The sequence below is a fragment of the Chiroxiphia lanceolata genome, chromosome 1 (genome assembly GCF_009829145.1).
Source record: "Chiroxiphia lanceolata isolate bChiLan1 chromosome 1, bChiLan1.pri, whole genome shotgun sequence".
NCBI classification, from domain to species: domain Eukaryota; kingdom Metazoa; phylum Chordata; class Aves; order Passeriformes; family Pipridae; genus Chiroxiphia; species Chiroxiphia lanceolata.
In genome coordinates this window covers 124,837,921-124,857,434 of record NC_045637.1, presented here as the reverse complement: position 1 = coordinate 124,857,434, position 19,514 = coordinate 124,837,921, and the positions used below count along the sequence as shown (strand labels likewise).

General features: G+C 37.8%; 1 protein-coding gene across 13 annotated transcripts in view; it reads left to right on the top strand.

Moving 5' to 3' along the window:
- HDAC9 (histone deacetylase 9) overlaps window positions 1-19,514 on the top strand; it is a 460,923-nt gene that overhangs the window by 426,030 nt on the left and 15,379 nt on the right. For all 13 annotated transcript variants that reach the window (XM_032684266.1, XM_032684274.1, XM_032684321.1 and 10 more), the window contains 3 exons: window positions 4,609-4,742; window positions 13,920-14,004; window positions 19,100-19,253. In XM_032684266.1, the coding sequence (XP_032540157.1) occupies window positions 4,609-4,742; window positions 13,920-14,004; window positions 19,100-19,253 (373 nt within the window). The remainder of the gene's footprint in view (window positions 1-4,608; window positions 4,743-13,919; window positions 14,005-19,099; window positions 19,254-19,514) is intronic.

The following is a 19,514-nucleotide window of genomic DNA, read 5'->3' as shown; positions in this document are numbered from 1 at the left end:
ATCAAAGAGTCACGAAGGAACCACAGGGAAGGAGCACAGAACACTGGTGGGTAGAATTTTGGCAGAGATCATTGCAACAGTTTTAATGAGAGGAAAACACATTCTCAAGTAAATTAGTGAGCAATGACATGATTAAATGGTAAATAATAGTTAAATACATGCTTGGAGGTCCAGGACAGAGACTGTGGAGTTTTTGTGTTTTGCATGTATTCCTCTCCAGGCTGCTCCAAGTATCCAGAGGAGCTCACCAGAACTCTGCCTGTAATTTAGGGTTGAGTTGTAGCTTTTAAGATACTAAAGCCAAAAGAGCTGTTGGGGCCCTGCTCTTGAGGCAGAGAAAGCTGAGGCTTTCTCCATAGCTCTAAAGCTTCGCCAACCTTTCGATTGTTGATGTGTCCTCGTTCCTTCACCAGCCGCCTCCAATGAGCAAGGGCCAGCACCACGGCTTTGTTCAGCCTGCCATCACCCAAAGAATGACTGTGCAGGAGACATCTGCTCTCCTTATGCACAGTGGTGGAGAGGGAAGGAGTCTCTTTTCTGCTGAGGCAGGTTTAGTCCCCACTAACTGGGTGTTTGCACATTTGCTGGCGAGCAAATTGAGTTGCATATATGACTGTTTATGCAAACACAGAGTGCTGTGGTGCTGGCTGGGAGTGCACCCCATCCATATGGTTCCTTTCCCTGGCTGCTGAGGAAAAGATGTGAAAAGAATAACATTCACAAGTTGTCTTCATTCTCAAATGTTTCTTTTACAAAATGGGAGGCTGTACATACAAACTCTGACTTGTTAGCTTCACTTCATCTAGCCATAACACAACACATTGTTGTGTAATGAGTCTGTTGAAGGGGAACTGACCCAAATAAGAGGTGTTTTACCTGCCTTCTGTTTCCCCCTTTCCATTTCAGGTACCTCAAAAACAACAAAAGAAAACTGAAATAACTCTGGATTATCTTTTTATAGGGTTAAACATCTTTTCTTGGTTTTCAGTAAGAACAGGTAGAATACAGTTGCTCCAGTGACTTTGGTCAAATGAGGCAGAAGCCTCACCCTTGCCATTCCTTGCTGCTTGGCAGAACTACAAAGAGTGTGTGGGGACCTTGTCTATTATAAACAACAAAAAACCCCTGAGTCTTTACTGGGACATCAGTCCACTAAAAGATGAATGACTTGCTTAGATGGTAATTCAAGTGATTAGCACACTGTGTCCTTCAATAACAGCCTGACAGCTTGCTCAGTAGTATAATACAATATTCATTTTCTCTCCTTTCTATTGCCTTTCTGCAACAGAATATTTTCTTACTTAAGTCTGAATATTATATCTCCTCCAATAATAGCACTGGAAGAGGAGAAAGGGTATAATTAAAAATTGCATGTTACTTTTGTTTTGAAAGTTTATATTTTTACTTTGAGGGCAAATATCAGGTCATATACTGTTATTTATGTCTCTAGTGCATAACATATTTAAAATGGTTACAGTTTTAATCTAGTCTTTGCTTGAATGTACAGTTGTGCACCCACAGGTTTTTGTCCAAAAAATATAAAACAGTTGGTGAGTGGGAATTTCAGAATTGCTTAGTAGTGTTTTAATGTTGTTTCTTGTGGAAATCAAAGGTTAATCATAATATTTAATAGGATCATGGTAAATGAATGTTAAGTGCTTTTGCAAAGTTATACCCTGAATATCTAAATATGTGATCTGTGAAGGAAACAGATACTTTTAAATTACAGAAATTATGAAAATAATAGTTGGCATAAAACCATTCTCACAATTTCCTGTCACACTGCATGAGCCTAATTTTAAAAATTGCTGCTACTTCTCTGAAGTACAAAGTCACTGAGCACATTTACAAGAAGATTTCAGCAGACACAGTAGAAGTGCCAAGAACTGCTGCTGATTTCTAGAAATTCATGAGAGTTGAAAGATCCAGGACTCAAAATGCTTATCTGACTCCTTTCTCACCTTAGAGTTGGCCAGTGCTTGATCTCTTTGTATCAGGGGAGATAATGGATTCTTTTAATGGTGCTTGTTACTATTTTCTTCTTGTTTTCCTTAATTATTTGGCATGAACTACAGCCCATCTTAAAACTATTATTTGACTGAGATTCCTTTCTTTCCATTTTCTTACTTCTGCACTCCAGGGGATTTCCTTGAGAAACTTATTATCTTTCCTAGGTTGCTGCAGTGACACAGGATCCAAGTTTCTTTATTAAGAATTTCCATAACTCATTCAGTCACCTGCAATGTTGGCTAAAGTCATTTCCTCACTTTCTAGCAAGTCACCTTTACTTTCTCAGTACTTCAGTAAATACACTGAAGAAAGGCCCCATCATCTTAATTTGGCTTGGAAACACTTTTTCTTGTTACCATGATCTCTATTAGGAAAGATGCTTTCTGTATGGCTCATTGCATCCTGATTCAGTCAGGGATGATTATTATAGCATTAATACTAGGAAAAACATTAGGAAACCAAGTAGACAAACTAATATTGTAACAATGTCTATGTGTTATGCTATGTGTGGTTGTCTAAAAGGAGAAAAAGGCATAGCAAGAGTCTTTACATTTATTGCCACATATACCTCAGAAGATTACAATGTGGTGGTAGCAATATTTGCCGTCATAAAAAATTTTCAAAATGTGCAGAGGAAACATGATAGAGCTTTCCCTTCATAGAATCTGTATAACACAAAGGATAATGTTGTCTTAAAAGTGGTGTTGGATTCCTCACAGACCTAAAGAGTGAGTTACAGATGTGGGGAGCCTGTGCCTGTTCATTCTTCTTCATTTCCTTTAAATGCTGTATCTACGACTCGCTTTGCAATCTTGGCACTCTCCTCTTATGAACCCACAGATCTCATGTGTAACATGCAGACAGAAATAAATCCGATAGGTAAAAGAAACTAGAAGTTGGCTAAAGATCAAAGGTTATCCTCATTCCACTCCTTCCTTCACTTTTATTATCCTGTCTAAATTTGGGGTTTTGTAGAGAGGATTGGGTGGGGGTTTTTTTGGTTTCGGTGTGTTGTTTTTTTTTTTGTTTCATGAGGAAAGGTTGAGTTTAAATGCGAGTTTAAGGTTTTATTTGTTTTTCAACCCTTTATGTAATTTAAACCACAGTGTAGTTACTTTGCTAGAATCAAGACTGCAGTACTTATAGGGTATAGAAGATTGTGCAGTGGCTCAAGGAAACAGTATTTCACCTCAAGTGTTCTGTGATCATCTATAGATGAAGTGGCAAGTAGAGGAGGTTTTGTTGGTTTGGGTTTTTTTGTCTGCACAGATGATCCAAATCTGGTATCACTAAAGTCCCTATTCTAAAAACAGTTGGATGTATGCTTAACAAAGTCCTAAAATGTAAACTAAATTAAACATGAGATTGCTTGTTTGCCAGATCAAGCCTTACATCTGTGTCTTGGAAAATTTGCTGGAAAATATGCTTGTAATTTTTAAAGTTTTTAATTTTCAATGGCCTTCTTCACTGGAACGTAGTAAAAAGATGTGGGTTTTCCTGTCTTTATAGAAGCCCAGGCTTTAGCAGGTACCTTCTAAGTGCTTTATATAAGGGTAGGAAATGCACTGGAATGAGTAGGGATGACCATCAGTAGAGCAACTACTACAGACTAAGTGGAAAAGTTAAGAACAAGATGCGATGTTTATTTAACGTCAGTAGCTTCAAAGCTTTATTTATCATTAGTTGCTTAAAAGAGATTAAACAAAAACAATAGCTGTCCTAGGAAACTACCACAAAAATTCTTTCAAAAATCTTCACTCCAAATCGACACATTTCATGCAATTTTTCTTGTCATTAAAAATGCAATAAATTAATTTTACTTGAATCACAGATGAAAACTTTGTGGTAGTGTTTGTGTAGTTATAGATCACCACAGAAAATGAAGTACTATCATTTTTGGCTATGGTGCAGGGTTTCTTAGAACACTGTTGGTCAGGAATGAGGAATACTGGTAGAGATAGCTACAAAGTTCTGGACAGTTTCAACTTACACCAAAACCTCGAATCAAAATAAGCGATCTAGTTGTTAGTGCTGCTTCCAAAAACACTTCAAGATGGAGCTAAGAGGTAACATATGTTTCCACTATCTTTCAGTCCATGGTTTTATATTCTGAAACCCCAAATACAAAGGAAGAAGCAATTTGTAAATAAAAAAATATTTCATCATCTCATTTAAAAAAAAAACCCCACAATTATTTTTAATTATAGCACTATAGTTGAACTACAAATATAATTTGTCCTATCAATAATAAGTGACCAGAGTTATATCAGATCTCTCTAATGACGTAGGTATATGTCACACATATGCAAATAGCAAGAGAATCCAGGGTGATAACGGTTAACGAAGGTAAGAAGAGAGACAACCACATGTTTCAACTAATCTCCAGCAATGAGAGATCAGCATGAGTGACATTATCTCACATCTGCCTCCAAACCATCTGGTGTGGGCCGTGGTCAGAAACAGGATACTGGACTAAGTAAATCCTATGCTCCCTGTACAATATTTGAGAGCCTTCTACGTTGTCATGCACCAGATGTGAAATATGCCTGTAACATCTATTCTGCTTTAATTATTTGCACTACTGTATTTGAATACCAGGTTTTGGTCACCTAACCAAGCAATTGCTGAAGTTAGCGGATGGCCGTGTTGTGCTGGCACTGGAGGGAGGACATGACCTTACTGCCATCTGTGATGCATCTGAAGCCTGTATAAACGCCCTTTTAGGAAATGAGGTAAAACATAAATCATACTAGGTGGAGAGAATGATCCAAGTTTGCTGGAGCTGCTATCTTTGATATTGTTTTAGTAACAATGGTGTCAGTCTTTTTTTCATTTGGCATAAAAACCATGGAATTTGAACATGACTTAGAAATGAGCAGGCCTTAAATGAGCTGGTTTGGATAAATACCTCTAAATTGGATTTTTATACAAATCCTTTAGTATATGCCTAAATTATTCCCAGTTCTGAGTAATATTTAATACCTCCAAATTGCTTTTAGTGATGTGCTGAATACAAGACTTGACATCATTGTTAGTCATTGGTGTGCATATTATCTATTAGGAATGGACCTTTAAGCCATCTATTGTGGAAAAAAAAAGTCTTTTGCAAAGTATCTGGTAATCTTAGGAACTGGATATTGCAAAGGCACATTTTTTTCAGTATTTTGACACCTAACTTTTGAAACATTGATAAAAATGTGTCGAAGATTAAAAAAAAAAATTAAAAGTGAAGATTCAGGTTGATCTGTCTGTAATTTAAATGAAGTTTCCAAGATTTTTCGAGCACTGTATATATTATTTAACAACTTTTGAGAGGAGACTGTAAGACTAAGTAAATATGAGTATGTGCATTTATGTACACAAATGCAAGATAAGCATTCATATTAGTGAATTTTTTTCTGCTTTCCACTAGAAAATAGCTTTTCTTCTATAGATATGCTAAGGAAGACAAACTTGCTGAACGTGCAGCCAAAATAATTTATGAAGGGACAAAAGCCTTTACCATAAATTGTGAATTTTGCAAGATCTTGTTATAAAGTACAGCATGTTACCTTTTTTTTTCCCCTCTGGGGAAGTGTTAATAGCTATATAATCCATCCAATCAAATGTATTAGTGCCAAATTGCAAGCTAGTCTGCCAGTTCCCTTCCAGTTCAAGACTTCATACCTATGTGAATAAGGTGAAATAACATGTCTTCTAATGGATGTTGAATAGAAAGATTCTCTTAGTGTTCTTTTCAACCTTTGCTTTTCATCTTTATGACACATCAAGAACAATATTTTAATGCTTATTATTTTTTACATTATACATACAATGACTAAAGTATTAGCTTTTTCAAAGATAGTCTCAGAAATGTAAACACAAAAAAAAAAAAGGAGAAAAAAAGCTTTTGTTGGGTTTTATCTACTGTCACCTTTGACAAGCTCCACGAGGAAAGTTTTCCAGTGTGGTGCTATGTGCTACTGAAAAAGCCACTCAGCTGAAATATGGATTCTGCAACCCAGCTTGAGGCATTTGACAATCTTAGTTAATGCAACATTGCTTTCCTGATTAGCTGCCATTCCAGAGCACTCTTATTGATATTTCTGTTGTCATCTTCCCTAGGAGAGTAACTTATGACATCAGTGGCTTTTCATAGCCCTTCTAAACTCATTCCTTGAAATTTGCACCGTTTTGGGACTAATGCGAATGGTATGATGCTGATGATGTGATGTGTCCTCCTATGTGTAGGTGCCTGGGTCCCTCTATCCAGTTATGACCATTTGGTGGTGCTACCCATTTATGAAAACTGCCTTATTTTGTTTTAACACTGTATCACACCCAACTATTTCTGCTGTCACTGAAATTATCCAAGATAAAATACTGATTGTGAGAAAAAGGAATTGGATAAGTGTACTGGAATAAAGACTTTCTTCCATTTTAGAGTAATTAGAGACCAGGAAATTAGATAAATTGTGAGTCTATCTGTTTGCAAAATATAGCAAAGTAAATTTTGGGAGAGACAAAAATTCACTAGCTGAGAACGAAGACAGAAATAACCGTGCAACCATTTTTAATTCACTTGTAAAAGAACATGTTCCTTAATAACTTGAGACATCTCATGGAATAAGCATTATTCTGATGTGCTCTTACAGTGTTTTCTTCTGGGACATGCATCAAATGGTCTGGTGCAGCATAATTTCAAAGACACAATATGCTATGGCTGCTAAGAAAAGTACTCCAGAGAGGATGTTGTTACCAAGACTACCATAAGAAACTGTCATTGGCTTAAAAGAATAAGTAAAGGTGTTGCCGAGGAGCAGACATTAATGAGGAAGTCTGATACCTAGTTAGCAGTTAGAAATCAACACATCTGTTGACATCTATAGATTTATGGCAATATACACCACATGGCCCACAGCATATACATTGCTTGATTTCAGCATACTGTTCATGAACTTGCACAGCAAATTCCAAGCATGTTCTGCTCAGGACAGAAAAAAACTTTTTTCTTTAAACAACCAATTACTGTAATTTGTGGATGCATTCTTCCCTGAATGCAATTCTTTACAGGTGATTAATAGGATAATTAGAACCTATTATCTGCCTTTCACTTTTACAAACAGTGGTATGTAGTGCAACCCTAGTTTAAAAACATTGGTAAGATGAACTTCCGTTCTAAACACTACACATATAATTGAACTCAAATTAGAAAGGTTGGGAAAGGCCTTTGTGAGGTACCCTGCAGTTTGTCAGATGTATTTATTCATGTGCTGAGGATTAGAATTCATAAACATTTTGCAGAGCTTTTTGAAAACTTTTTCTTTTGTTTTGTTGGTTTTGGCCAGGACTTGTCAATACAAAAATCCACTGTGTCATATGTTCTATTACCAGTAGAATAACATTTTTTAAAAAAACGGTAAAGCAAGCCACAATTTCCAACTTTCATGGAGCACTGGTCTGATATATAGAGGTAATATCAAATTTTCAAGTGCAAAATGCATTCTTAATTTCTCTCTGAGCACCAAGAAGGAAAACAGTTTAACATCCAAAATACATCAATTTTGTTCTTATTTATATATGGCTTATAGCTTAGTGATTTTTTTAGCAAGACAACTTCTCAATTTTCTCTTAAAAAAATGTGAGTGAAGACACTAGGAAAAGAATGCCCTATAAAATTAATCTTTTTTAAATAATTGGAGCATGAAAGGACTTAAGAATTAATGTAGAACTTAGAAGAGATCCACACCCTTTCCGATCAGCAGCTGGAAAGCAGGCAAGACACCCTATAGTATCTAAAATGGCTCTGTCTAGTTTGGTTGTGTGATTCCCTCCCTAAATAATGAGCAAATTAAAAAGGAAATTAAAGAATTAAAGTTAAGGATAAATTTTATAAAGATAAATTATTAGTTATAAAGTTTACATATAAAATTACTTTTAAAATATTTTGATATCTTAGGTTTTTCTCTCCATGCTTCTGTCTACAGAAAATTTCCATGTCACTTCAAGAAAAATCCATTTGACCATTTGCAGAGCTAATTAGGAGCACTGTAGGTTATCTCCTTGGAAGGAAATCTTCCTAAGAGGTGAGAAGAGATTAAGCAGTTGGATTCCCTTGAAATCCAAAATGTAAACATGGAAAACCTTCTGGAAGGTAAAAAAGCAAGATGAGCATCAGTTGCCTTAAAATAGTCCTGAATTTTCTCAACATGATTTGCGAACTTGTCCATTAAAAGAGCATCTGTCAAAACAAAGGAAAAGATAGATTCAGATAATTGCAAAAAAGACATTGCTTTTAAACATAAGCATTTCTGAGATTATGATATATACGCTTAAAATTAATTATTTCATTTATCTACAGTTTTTCAGAGATTGGTTATATAGTTTTAAATACTCATTTTAAAGTGTATATAGTATACGTATTACTTCAATTAAGAAAACCATTAAATTTTAGGATTTGTATTTTATTCCAAGAGGTTTGTGAAAATTGGGTTGAATATTGAGATTTTCCCCCAAAATCTTTGTCGCAGAGTGTGGAAGTTCCACACTATTTTGTCGATCCTAGCTTTGATGCTATAAGACCTCTGCTATGACTTTTGGTGCCAGGTGGTGGTGAGTGAGGCTTCTCTAGACATGCAAGGGTAGGTTTTGCTTTCTTTCCTCCACATTACTTTTGAAGAGTCATTATTTGGATCTAAAAAGTCCTTGGGCTTAAGTTTTCCTTGAGATCAGTATGCTAAATCCTGCATCTTATTTCCAACATAACTGCATTCAGTTAGGGGCTTTTCTGCAGCCAGAAAGAGTAAGGAAGGATTTCTTCAAACACAAAACTCTTTGGGTCAAAAACTACGGATTTAGCTCTTCCTTCATCCCATCCCTTTTCAAGCAGCCAGGTGTGATATTTCCGTGGGACAGAGAAGTCAGTCTAGCATCATGGTCCCTCTGGTCTGTCTCTAGATTTGGGCAGTGCCTCTTAACTCTGTCATACAGCAGTTTGCTGTGGTCTATAACAAGTGATAATTAGTCGCAGGCGGGGTCATGCTCTTCTTTGCACAGAGGAAGCGGAGAAGCGCAGTCCACAGTGTGCTCTGCCCAGCGGGACCCTGCAACAAAGGCACAGAGAGGATGCATGTCTGTTCTCATTGACTGTGGCGGCCAACGCTGAATTTGGCCCTAAGTGTGAAAACATTTTTAAGTGACTAAATTTAACATCTTCTAGTAAATATTCTTCTGGCTTGAATTTCAGTCTGAAGCAGAATTTGACAAAACATTGTGATTGGTTGGCTCCCAAGCATGCTTGAAAACTTACACCGGACAATTTTCTTGCAGAGTGTGAAGTATGTGCTTCTTTCTTGCAATCTGTTGAGCTGGCATTTAGGAGGGGATGGTAATTTAAGTGGAAAGCTCGTACTCTGCAGCTTTCCTGCTGATGATGAAAAGTTGGCGTTTTCTTCTCTGTGGAATTCAGTGTGAATCTGGGGCTGCTTGCCAGCTAGGCAGCGAGCTCTGCCAAGAGGTCCTGGACTTCATTAAAAGAGGTTATTTACCAGAACAGGTAAGCATTCCTCTCTTCAAAATGGAAATATTCACGGAAGTGAATATGATCTGAGATCAATTTTAAATTGCATGGTAAACTTTCTCACAATCTCACATCCTCATTGTTAATCTGAGTCTAATAGTAGAAAATAATTAAAACTGAGTCCGAGGCAACTGTCAACTGCTGCTGGCATAAACCCAGAGTATAGAAAGAAAGATTTTGATGGGATAGGAAACTGGAGCAATGTATGTGCCAGAGGTCAGCGTGGTGACATCAAAGTTCCCAAGGTGGGCAGTGCTAGTCAGTGAGTAGTTTGGCTGAGGAAACAGAATATTCTGATTCCAAAGTTACATAATGCCAAGGCATCACTTGTTTTTCAGGGACTGATAGGTACTAATGACCCGTTGTATTTTTGAACTTACTCCCTGCTGAAATGTGTTTTGTTTATATACTTCACTGTAACAGTGGATCACAAAAATACCTGCCTGAAGTGTTTTATGTGTAATCAGAGAGTGCAGTAACTTTGAGAAGATTGCTTATACAAGAACACATAATATGGAAGACCTGTGAGATCTTCTAGATTAGTCCTCTGTAATCATAGCCAACTTTAAGAGCAGCAAAGCTCAGTCTTTGTGCTGATATGCTTTTTACACAGTGTAACCAGAAGAGGGTGGTTGTAGTGCTTCCCCCTGGAGCCCTGGCATCCCTGAGGAGCCTGTCTGCCTTCTCCCCTTTCTCTGCTTCTGGCAGGACTCTCCGTGCTTCTTACCTTATGCTTGCACTTGCCTCATTTGTCAGTAATCTCTAGCTGCAACAATATTCACTGAAGCTAATCTTGGTGCTTTAAAACATGACAGTGCTAAGGACTGTGTGGATATTGCTAGAATTTTCAGCTCAGTACAGACTGCTGTGGTTTCAAATTCTCTCTGCGTTCCCCAGGATCAATTCAGATCCCTTTCTGGGAACATAAAATTTCCATCATTAATTCCTTCAAACATTTGTTGATATACCTCTGGTAGATTTAGGCAGCCCAAGTGATTTTTGCCCATTTACATTGTTTTTCCTCTTTTGAAAATGATTAGTGGGCACAGTTTCTACTTTCATCTGCTACTTTGGGCAGAAAAGCCCAATTCAGCCACGTATAAGCTTTGGAAATGTGACCCTTTGTGACTGATCTAAACTACCTGTACAGTGGTTTGGTTATTTCTGCAGACTTGAGCTGTTCTTCTCTGAAAGGTTTCTTTCCTGATGGTGTATTTCCAGTGCTCTTTTCAGCTTTCTTCCTGTTAGCCTCCAGATTTAATATACTTCATGGTCTGAATGCCAGTAAGAGTAGGAGGGAAGGTGATGCTGCCATATATGCCAGGTGTAGAGTGATTTCTTTTGTTCAGTGTTGGGTCTAACTGCTGATATTTTCCAGGGACACCTCTACATCTATACAGTTGTATCCAACCAGTGGATAACTGCCAACAGAAATCATTCTTTTGAATGCAGACAGTCTCATTTCAAAGTGTATAGAAATAGCTGCCATAACCCACTGTCTTTATTTCTGCAGTGTTTTTGTAACGGTACTGCATTTTGGGCTGAGCAGGGTATATGATGTAATGAACTTTCTTGTGGAGCCTGATAAAGTTGCCCTGATATGAAAGAGGGTCTTAGGTCTGTCGGGCTATCCTTAAGAGTGAGGAGACAGAATAGCTCAGGAATCTGCTTCAGCCAAGCTTGAAATACAAAATGAAATTTTTGTGGAAAAAAGAGATGAGGAAATGATCAAACATAACCATTATACTCACATCACCTACAAATCTGTTAGTAGAGCTAACAGACGGAGTAATGATTGGGAAAAGTGTTGAATGTTTTACTCTTTCTTTAAGGATTCATCAGCTTATGCTGATTTCTAAAAACACACCTGCCATTTCTAAATATTCACCTGATATGTCTAGATATTCAAGTGCAGCCTACTTGTTAAAAAAATTATTTCTATACTGTTAAATAAAGAGATGAGTTTTCTAGATTAAGAAATATCAAACCTTTTTTTTTTTTTCTTTTGGGTCCTGCAAAAATCCTGCTCTAAAGAGGGCAACAAAATATCCACCTTTTACCAGAAAATCTCCTCTAACTGTCTCTGCATCAGTTGTTCCCAGCTTAATACTTAGTACAAAATGTCTGCATAAAGAATCTCGAGGTATTGAAAGGGAAAAGCAAGACACAGCTCTCACATATTGCAGTCTGGCAATTCCATAACTTTTACTATTATTCCTACTGCTATAGCTTGGAGCTATTTTGTTCTGTTTCAGGGAAGTGAATTGGTCATCAAAGCCTTAGGAATTAGCAAATTGTCAAAACAGAACCTTAAACTACTGTTTGCTTCCCCTTATGTGTTCCTGTACCCAACACAACCAAACAAACCTTCAGTTTTGTACTCTTCCTGGACAGATGATGGATTACTTTGAACAGAAAATGACTAGTGAAAAAGCAAATGCTATTTATCAAGGTATAGATCATTGGTTTAAAATCTATAAAGCTTGATCTGTTGGTGGGCGATTACTTTGATCAGAAAATGACTAGTGAAAAAGCAAATGCTATTTATCAAGGTATAGATCATTGGTTTAAAATCTATAAAGCTAGATCTGTTGGTGGGTATTTTTGCAGATACAGAGTTTCCCCACAGGCACCTGCAAGAGTTACCAAATAGAGTAACCTATGAAGATCATAAAGTAAATGTGGTTCAAGAATTGCAAATGTATCTGTAAATATTATTTGTATTGTAATTGCTGCCTTTGTTCTAATCCACGATGCATATTAGACAGCAACAATCTTCCTTTGCACGTTGGGCTCTTTGGTAACAAAGTAGAGTTGGGACCCAGTCAGGTCCAACCAGCACTTCTCTGCACACTTGTTCACTGTGCAGAATGGAATAATTTATGCTATTTGAAAACAAAACATAGTGCTATTGTTTCTAGCCATAAGAAAGTCTTCCAGCTGCAATGCCATATGGGCTTCTAAGGCAATAATGACATGAACAGTCCTGTTCATTTTAGTTACCAAGACTCCAAAAGACTGGTGATATTTGCAATGTCTTTATTGCTGACAGGCATTCACTGTTGATTGTAACAGCAGGATCCCAGAAGTTCTGGGATTTGTAGCTGAGCTTGCTTAAAATAGCACCACTAAGGGAGTATCCACACTGCAGTTACTTTCCACTTTATTTGCTTGGATCAAAGTTGATTTTATCTTGTTGGTGAGTAGCAATGCAGCAGTAGCAACCTGAAGGACAATATATGATGGCTACTGAACTATTAACTTCACAGAGGAAGCTCCTTGGGTGGGCTTCACTTGACCTAGTTTAAAATAGACCCAGGCATGCTTAAGAAAGGAGTTTTGTCTGCAGTACAGATGTCTCCTGTCAACGGTGGTTGAACTTTCTTAGCTTTAGAGAGGAGAGATTGGTATTGATAATGCTCTTTTTGGTCCACCTTGACACAGTTGCTACTCCTCAGGAAGCACGCCTGCACACTCAGCCATGGCAGCCTATGTGGGGAAGCAGAAAAAGTGGCTGGATTCTAAGCACAGTTCAAGGAGAATATAGTTATTAGAGTGAAAGAAGAAATGTTTAGCCTAAACAATTTTTTAACCTTTTTCTAGGAGAAAATGTGTGGAAGGTGGATAAAAAAATCTCACGTGAGTGAATTTCAAAATACAGTTTGCTTGGTATATCTATCCATTTCAGGACAAAAATAACTGTGCAGTAGCTGAACACTTTGTGCTAATGCAGCCCTACTCAAAGAATATACGGTTAAAACTGGCTAATTAAAATGCAGCTGATTCTATAAAAAATTTACTTAGAGAACTCTTACTGTTGATCTGCATAACCCTTTTTTATCTACTGCTTTATTTGAAATTAATGTAAAGTTAGTAAAAGCAGCTGTGTTTTATGGTTTTCCCCTATAAACCTTAAAATGTGTAAGATGGTTAGATGTAATAACACCAGAAAAATAAAGATAATAGAGTGCACACTTTGGTTCCAGTGCGGCTTCAGCAAGGTTTTGTTTGGAGTGCCCAGCTGCGTATACAGACACAGTGGAATTTGGTTTGTGAGGAACCTACAAAAATTACACAAATAACTAGCATTTTTTTAATGAATAATACACAGACATGCACCTGCTTCAGAGACTCCATAGATTAGTCTTGCAGCCAATAGAAAAGCCCCTTGGAATTCAATTACATGGCTGGAAAACAGAAAACAAAATCATGGCTATACATTTAGAACTGATATCAGCAAAATGTTAACCAGTTCTTGGGCTGAGTTTTTCCTGAGGATTAGGTTGTTTCAGTTTGTTTTATGTCTCTGTGGCTTATTGAATATTTATATTATTCTATTCTATTCTTTCAGCTGGAGCCTCTCCCGGAAGATGTTGTTCACCAAATCCCCAATATGAATGCAATAGCTTCTTTAAAAAAGACCACTGAAATTCAAAGTATGTTTCTCGGTTTGTGTTGGTGGGTTAGTGGGTTTGGATTAATTTTTTTATTATTAATTAATGTCATAGACATTGTTTCAGAGAAAAAAAGTGGGCAAATGTTTTATGTATAAACTGACATGTTGTGTCGAATATATTTATATCTATGCTTTTATTTTTGTTTCTTTGACATCTCTTTGTTTCTGCTATGTATTTATCCTTAAAAAAACTAACACACTAAAATTATTTAGAGATTTCTGATTCCTGAATATTCCCAAATCTTTTTATTCCAGAGCAGCTTGAATGAAACAGATGCTTGTCAGTGAGGGACAAGAACAGACAAGTAAACTAGAGCTCTAACAAATAGTTTATTCAGATTGTGTTTGTGCTGCTCTTTACAAAGTACTCACTTTGAGATGCATAGGAGCTTGAGATAAAACTAAAAAGCTCAACATGGGCACTGATCCATGCAACAATACTAAAAAATACATTATTCTGTTTCTGGTGCAGAGGGTACGTTATAGCTTCATTTTTGTGCCCTGACCCTAATCTTTTACTACCCAGATGCTTCAGGGCATTTGCTTTCTGAAGAACTTTCTCTATGCCATCAGTTGCTTAATCCAACTGAGCACACTTCCCTTAAGTTCTCTCACCTTCTGTTCTCTGCCATTTTACTGAGGCAGTGGGAGCTTCCTGACTTCTAATGTTTGCTGGCTCCTTAACAATAAAAAATGTATAACAAATGGTCTTCTTCATGTTAGATGAATCCCAAATAATTGGGATTCATCTACATGAAATAAATGCAGTTTTTAAAAGGGACACCATGCATTATCCACTGATCATGCAGTACTTTTCAATCTGATTTGAGTTGTAAAGTGACAAAGAAAATTCATTGTGGGCATATAATTCATCCTTCATATCCAGTAGATACCTATATATGCAAATGCTCTAAGTAAATTAGCTTTATATGATATATTCCAGTAAATCCTTTTTACTGAGGGGTATGTCCTAGTGTATCTCATGAGTTAAAATTCCATGTTAGTAATCTGTTAATGATCTGGAAGGAGTCGGCAAGTTAAGGTGACTCATGTACTGTGCAAGATAGAAAAGATTTTCAAATTATAGTAAGGACAGAATGCTGCACACAGGCCACAGACATGAGGAAAGAAGATGCAATTCTGTTTGAAATAAGACGTATTTAACAGAAAATGGATCTGAAGCCAAAAAAGGGTGAATTGAGAAACAAACAAAAAAATGGCTCTAGAAAGGCACAGTGTCTTTACTAGAAACACACACAAATGATGGCAATTGAGAGAGAAGGGGTGGATTTAGGAAGGAATATATAGTGTAAGTCTGAAAACATAGTCCAGAGCTCTGCAGAGTGACTTAATTTTGCCACACTTAGGTTTGAGCTGAACCAGTACAGTCCTGCAGTCCAGTGGGCTGTTCTTCGGAAACCTAAGTCAGGCTGCTCAGGGTTTGGAGCTATTGATACTCAATATTCTGCCTTTTCTTGCAGATATTACCTAAAAAGTTATGTATACCTCGTTTTGTCTGGAGAGAGACCAAGTATTAGAAAGAAATATGCTTGGATGACAGAAAGGTGCACTGAGGAAGTTCAGTGCAGCTTTATGGATGATTCATATTTAGATCTAACTAAGAGAAGCAAGTGTATGTGGAATATTATGGGGAGTTATGCAGGCCAGAGAGCATTAGGCTGTGAAATAGCACCTCAAGAGATACTGAGAAAACCTGATTTGTTTGGATCTTTGTTTGCATGTATATTGGGTTTGTTTTTCTGTGATCCAACTTTCATAATGAATGTTAGCAATATTTTAGACCAAATAAGTCCCTCCTCTGTGCTCTTTGCAAAAAATTGAGGCTACAATACTTAGAAAATAAGAAACAACTTTTTTCTAACTAAAATAGAATTTGTATAAATGTTTTGTATGTGACAGTGATCCAGAGATCGTTTGGAAATTTAATACATTTGGAAATAGCAGTTCCCACACTCATGTAATATGCTATTTCTAAACAATCCTGTTGAATACCACCCCCAAACACTTCTTTTTTCAAGCAAACCATGGTATGGCATGTCCAAATCTATCTGTGAAAGACAATTACAAATGCCTGTAACAGTGACAGAAACATTCCCTTTTATTATTTCCTGGTAATAATCAGTGCTCCCACAAATCTTTGAGGGAGACTTAAGCACATTTTCATGCTGAAAGCCAAAGCATACCTAGAAGACTGATTTGGTTTCATTGTTTTTTTCTTGCAAGCCGTGATTGCTCATGTTTTGTATGAATGAAACCAGCAGCATGCTTCATTCTTTCCCCTGAGTTCCACCAAGTTCTTCTCAATGAATGTAACAGGACCGGTAGAATTTCACATTCCAGTAGAGAACAGCAGAAATGGCATTTTCAGAGATGTGAGCAATTTGAGGCAGATGCTTTTTGAGCTCATTTAATTGTCAATCCACAGCATACCTAGAACTTGTAACAAAGCTCCTTTGCAGCTGCATGCTGTGATTGCCTCTCCATTCCACAACACCTTGCCAGCAAATCTTTCAGCTGAACACAGATTCAAGGCCTGTAGGTTTTGTGTACAACACATAAATGTTGTCCCAGATAAAAAGTAGCTTGCAGAGCTGTTCTGCTTACCCCAGGTGTTTGTAAAGTAGAGTTTTCTGATTTTAAAGAAAAACCTCTTGTTGCTTTTTCACAAGCATCACAAAGCTCTCTTTGCATGAGGTACCTGCTGCTACCTGGATGCTATTCCTAACTGGGACCGCTTTAAAATTTCCTCCCACAAAACCACAAACACCCTGCCATGTACTTCCTTTCTCCAGGACCCTCCACTGCAGTATAGGTGCTGCCACCTGCCTCCTGGCCTGACTTTACTCTCTTTCTTTATCACTGAAGCCCCTCTCATAATTCTCAATGCATGGAAACAAGGAAAATCACCAATCACATGGGAATGAAGGGCAGTTAAATGGGCACAGAGAGCCCACTAATATGCTTGAATTGGCCCTGAGTTTTAATGTTACAAGAAAGTCAGGATTCAGGGGGCAGCTGGTGTGTGAGCCTGTGTGTGAATGAACGAATGTGACGTAGCAGTCCTCACTGATGCTGTTTTATTGTTGCTGCAGGAGAGCAACACAGTGGTAGCTGGGTACTAATATTTTATTTTATGAATAAGAGCCCTTGAAAACTCCAGCAGTGAACATGGGTTCATTTCTTTTATAGGCAAGAGGGGGTATTATTCCCATGCCAACAGATTTGATTTTCTTGCACATCTGTTTCTGCAACAAAAACCCCACCCACTCTGTGAACATTTAGCTCATAAATTATAGGGTTTGAATTGGGTGTATATTGCAAAGACTGACTTTTGCACATATGATCTGTGAGAACATTGTGGAATGCTCATATAACTTTTTTGTTTGTTTTTAGTGTATTTTTTAATGAATAGAGAATATGGTCTCTGAGCACAGTAATAATAGAGAATATTTTTGTCTTGTATTTATAAAATTTGCCAGGCTCCAATCATTGAGCCTACTGTTATGTACATAACTTTTTAGCTCTGTCTTTCATGTTTTTGGAGCAAAGCCAAACTCCTAACACTTAATCTCAACTTTGTAGGATACTTAATACACTTTACATTTTATCCCCAGAAGGTCCCCGTTATTTAAAGATTCTGCTAACTACTCAAACGTGCACACTATTAGAGTTCAAAGAAACACTCTGGCCATGCTCACTGGTTGTTCTTGAAGATTGACTTGGGCTTTCATCTTGCAATGATGTTTTTGAATAAAGACATTTTCAGGCTTTATTGACAGCTGCTTTCTCACTGGAGGGAAAAGTTCATCTTTCCAAAAGCCTGAAACTGTGTGTTGAGAGCTGTGTTACCAAAGAAGTGGTTTTCAGCAACCTGTGTGCAGCACAGGCAGCACCACTGCTGGCCTGGCCTCCCAGCTGTCAAAGCCTCCAACTACCCTCTGGATAAGCACCTCAGCTCAGCCCACTGCCCAGCTGCCAAAATCCTCCTTTTAGTCCTCGGAAAAGTCCCCTACTTGATCCCCACTCTTTCACAGCTGTTGAAACCCTCTGTCTAATTCCCAGATAAGTACCCTGATCCAACCTCTGCAGCAGCTGCTGAAAGCTTCTTGCTAAACACTGAATAAGCTCTGGTCCAGACTTCCCAAAGCTCCTAATTCCCAGGTGTCATCCACCTGGCAATCAGAGAGCGCTCAGGGTTTTGCTGGACTATAAGAAATATATATGTAAATTCTTACTTGTTCATATGGCTATCAATAATCAACCTATTTTTTAATAGCCCTGCAGTAGCAGATGATTTTATATGTTGAGAATGCGTCACCTGCCATTATTGTTTGTGTCTCTTGAGGACCTTCTTCCGTTGCAGGCAGAAAGCTGAAAATATTCATGTTTTTAATCCAACGCTGTGTTTTTACACGGCAAATTTTACGCAGCAAACCAGAAGTCTCTATTCCTTGTGATACCTGGCAGCTTTCCAGCAACAGCCAGTTCATATATGAAAGTTTTAAATAAATTATTGTTCTAGTATACGCCCTGAGGTTGGAGGAGAAAGAACATCCAGGACTAACAAACCTGATTGTTCTGGCAACACCACTTCAGTCCGAGCTGGCATTTCTGACTTTTTTCCTTTTCAAGACAGTGCTGTGTGAGCACTTTGTACAATAATGTGCATTTTTCTACATTTTGCTGTATATGCATCAACTTTCTACCATATCCGAGCTTCTAGTTATTAGCCCTGCTCTGAACTCTCTTCACCTTGCGTAGATAAAGGCAATAGCCTGCCTGACAACCTGTGTTCATTAGTCTGTGTGTTACTCCTCCAGTTTATTACCTTCTGGGGAAGGGTGTGACACAGCCTTTGGAATGAAAGCACTTTCCAACTTGGCATTCCTAGGTTCAGAAATATATGTCTTCACTGCAGTCTGAAATTTCAACTGTACTGCTTACACCACAGTGATTTTAAGTTATAATCACTCAGTGTTGAACTAACTGATTACTGTGCTTGTACCACCATGCTAGCTAAAATTCCCATAAATTATTATGTGTGTTTTCCTTAGGCAAGTACTGGAAGTCAGTGGAGCCATACTCTGTGCCAGTGGACTGTGCTCTGGCTGAGTCTCAGCAGCAAGAGAGGGAGGAGACAGAAACGGTATCTGCTATGGCCTCTCTTTCAGTGGATGTTGAGCAGTGTATCCCTCAGGAAGGCAGCAGGTAAGTGTATGAAATCATTAGAGAGAACAAGCCTTTTGCTCCAGCCAAGTGAGATGAAGAAATAGATAGACTAGGCTTGCTTCAAAATTATCTGCTGATTGAGATACTGGAAATTTTCATCCCTGGATTTGAGTGGTCTCACTTGGCCTCTGGAAGCAGAGGTATTCTGTGCAAGCAGTTTTGGTTAGGTTTTTTTTGGTGTGTCTATTTCTTCACTAAAGCTCATGATTAGTACAAGGACCTTGTTTTCTTCCCATGTCT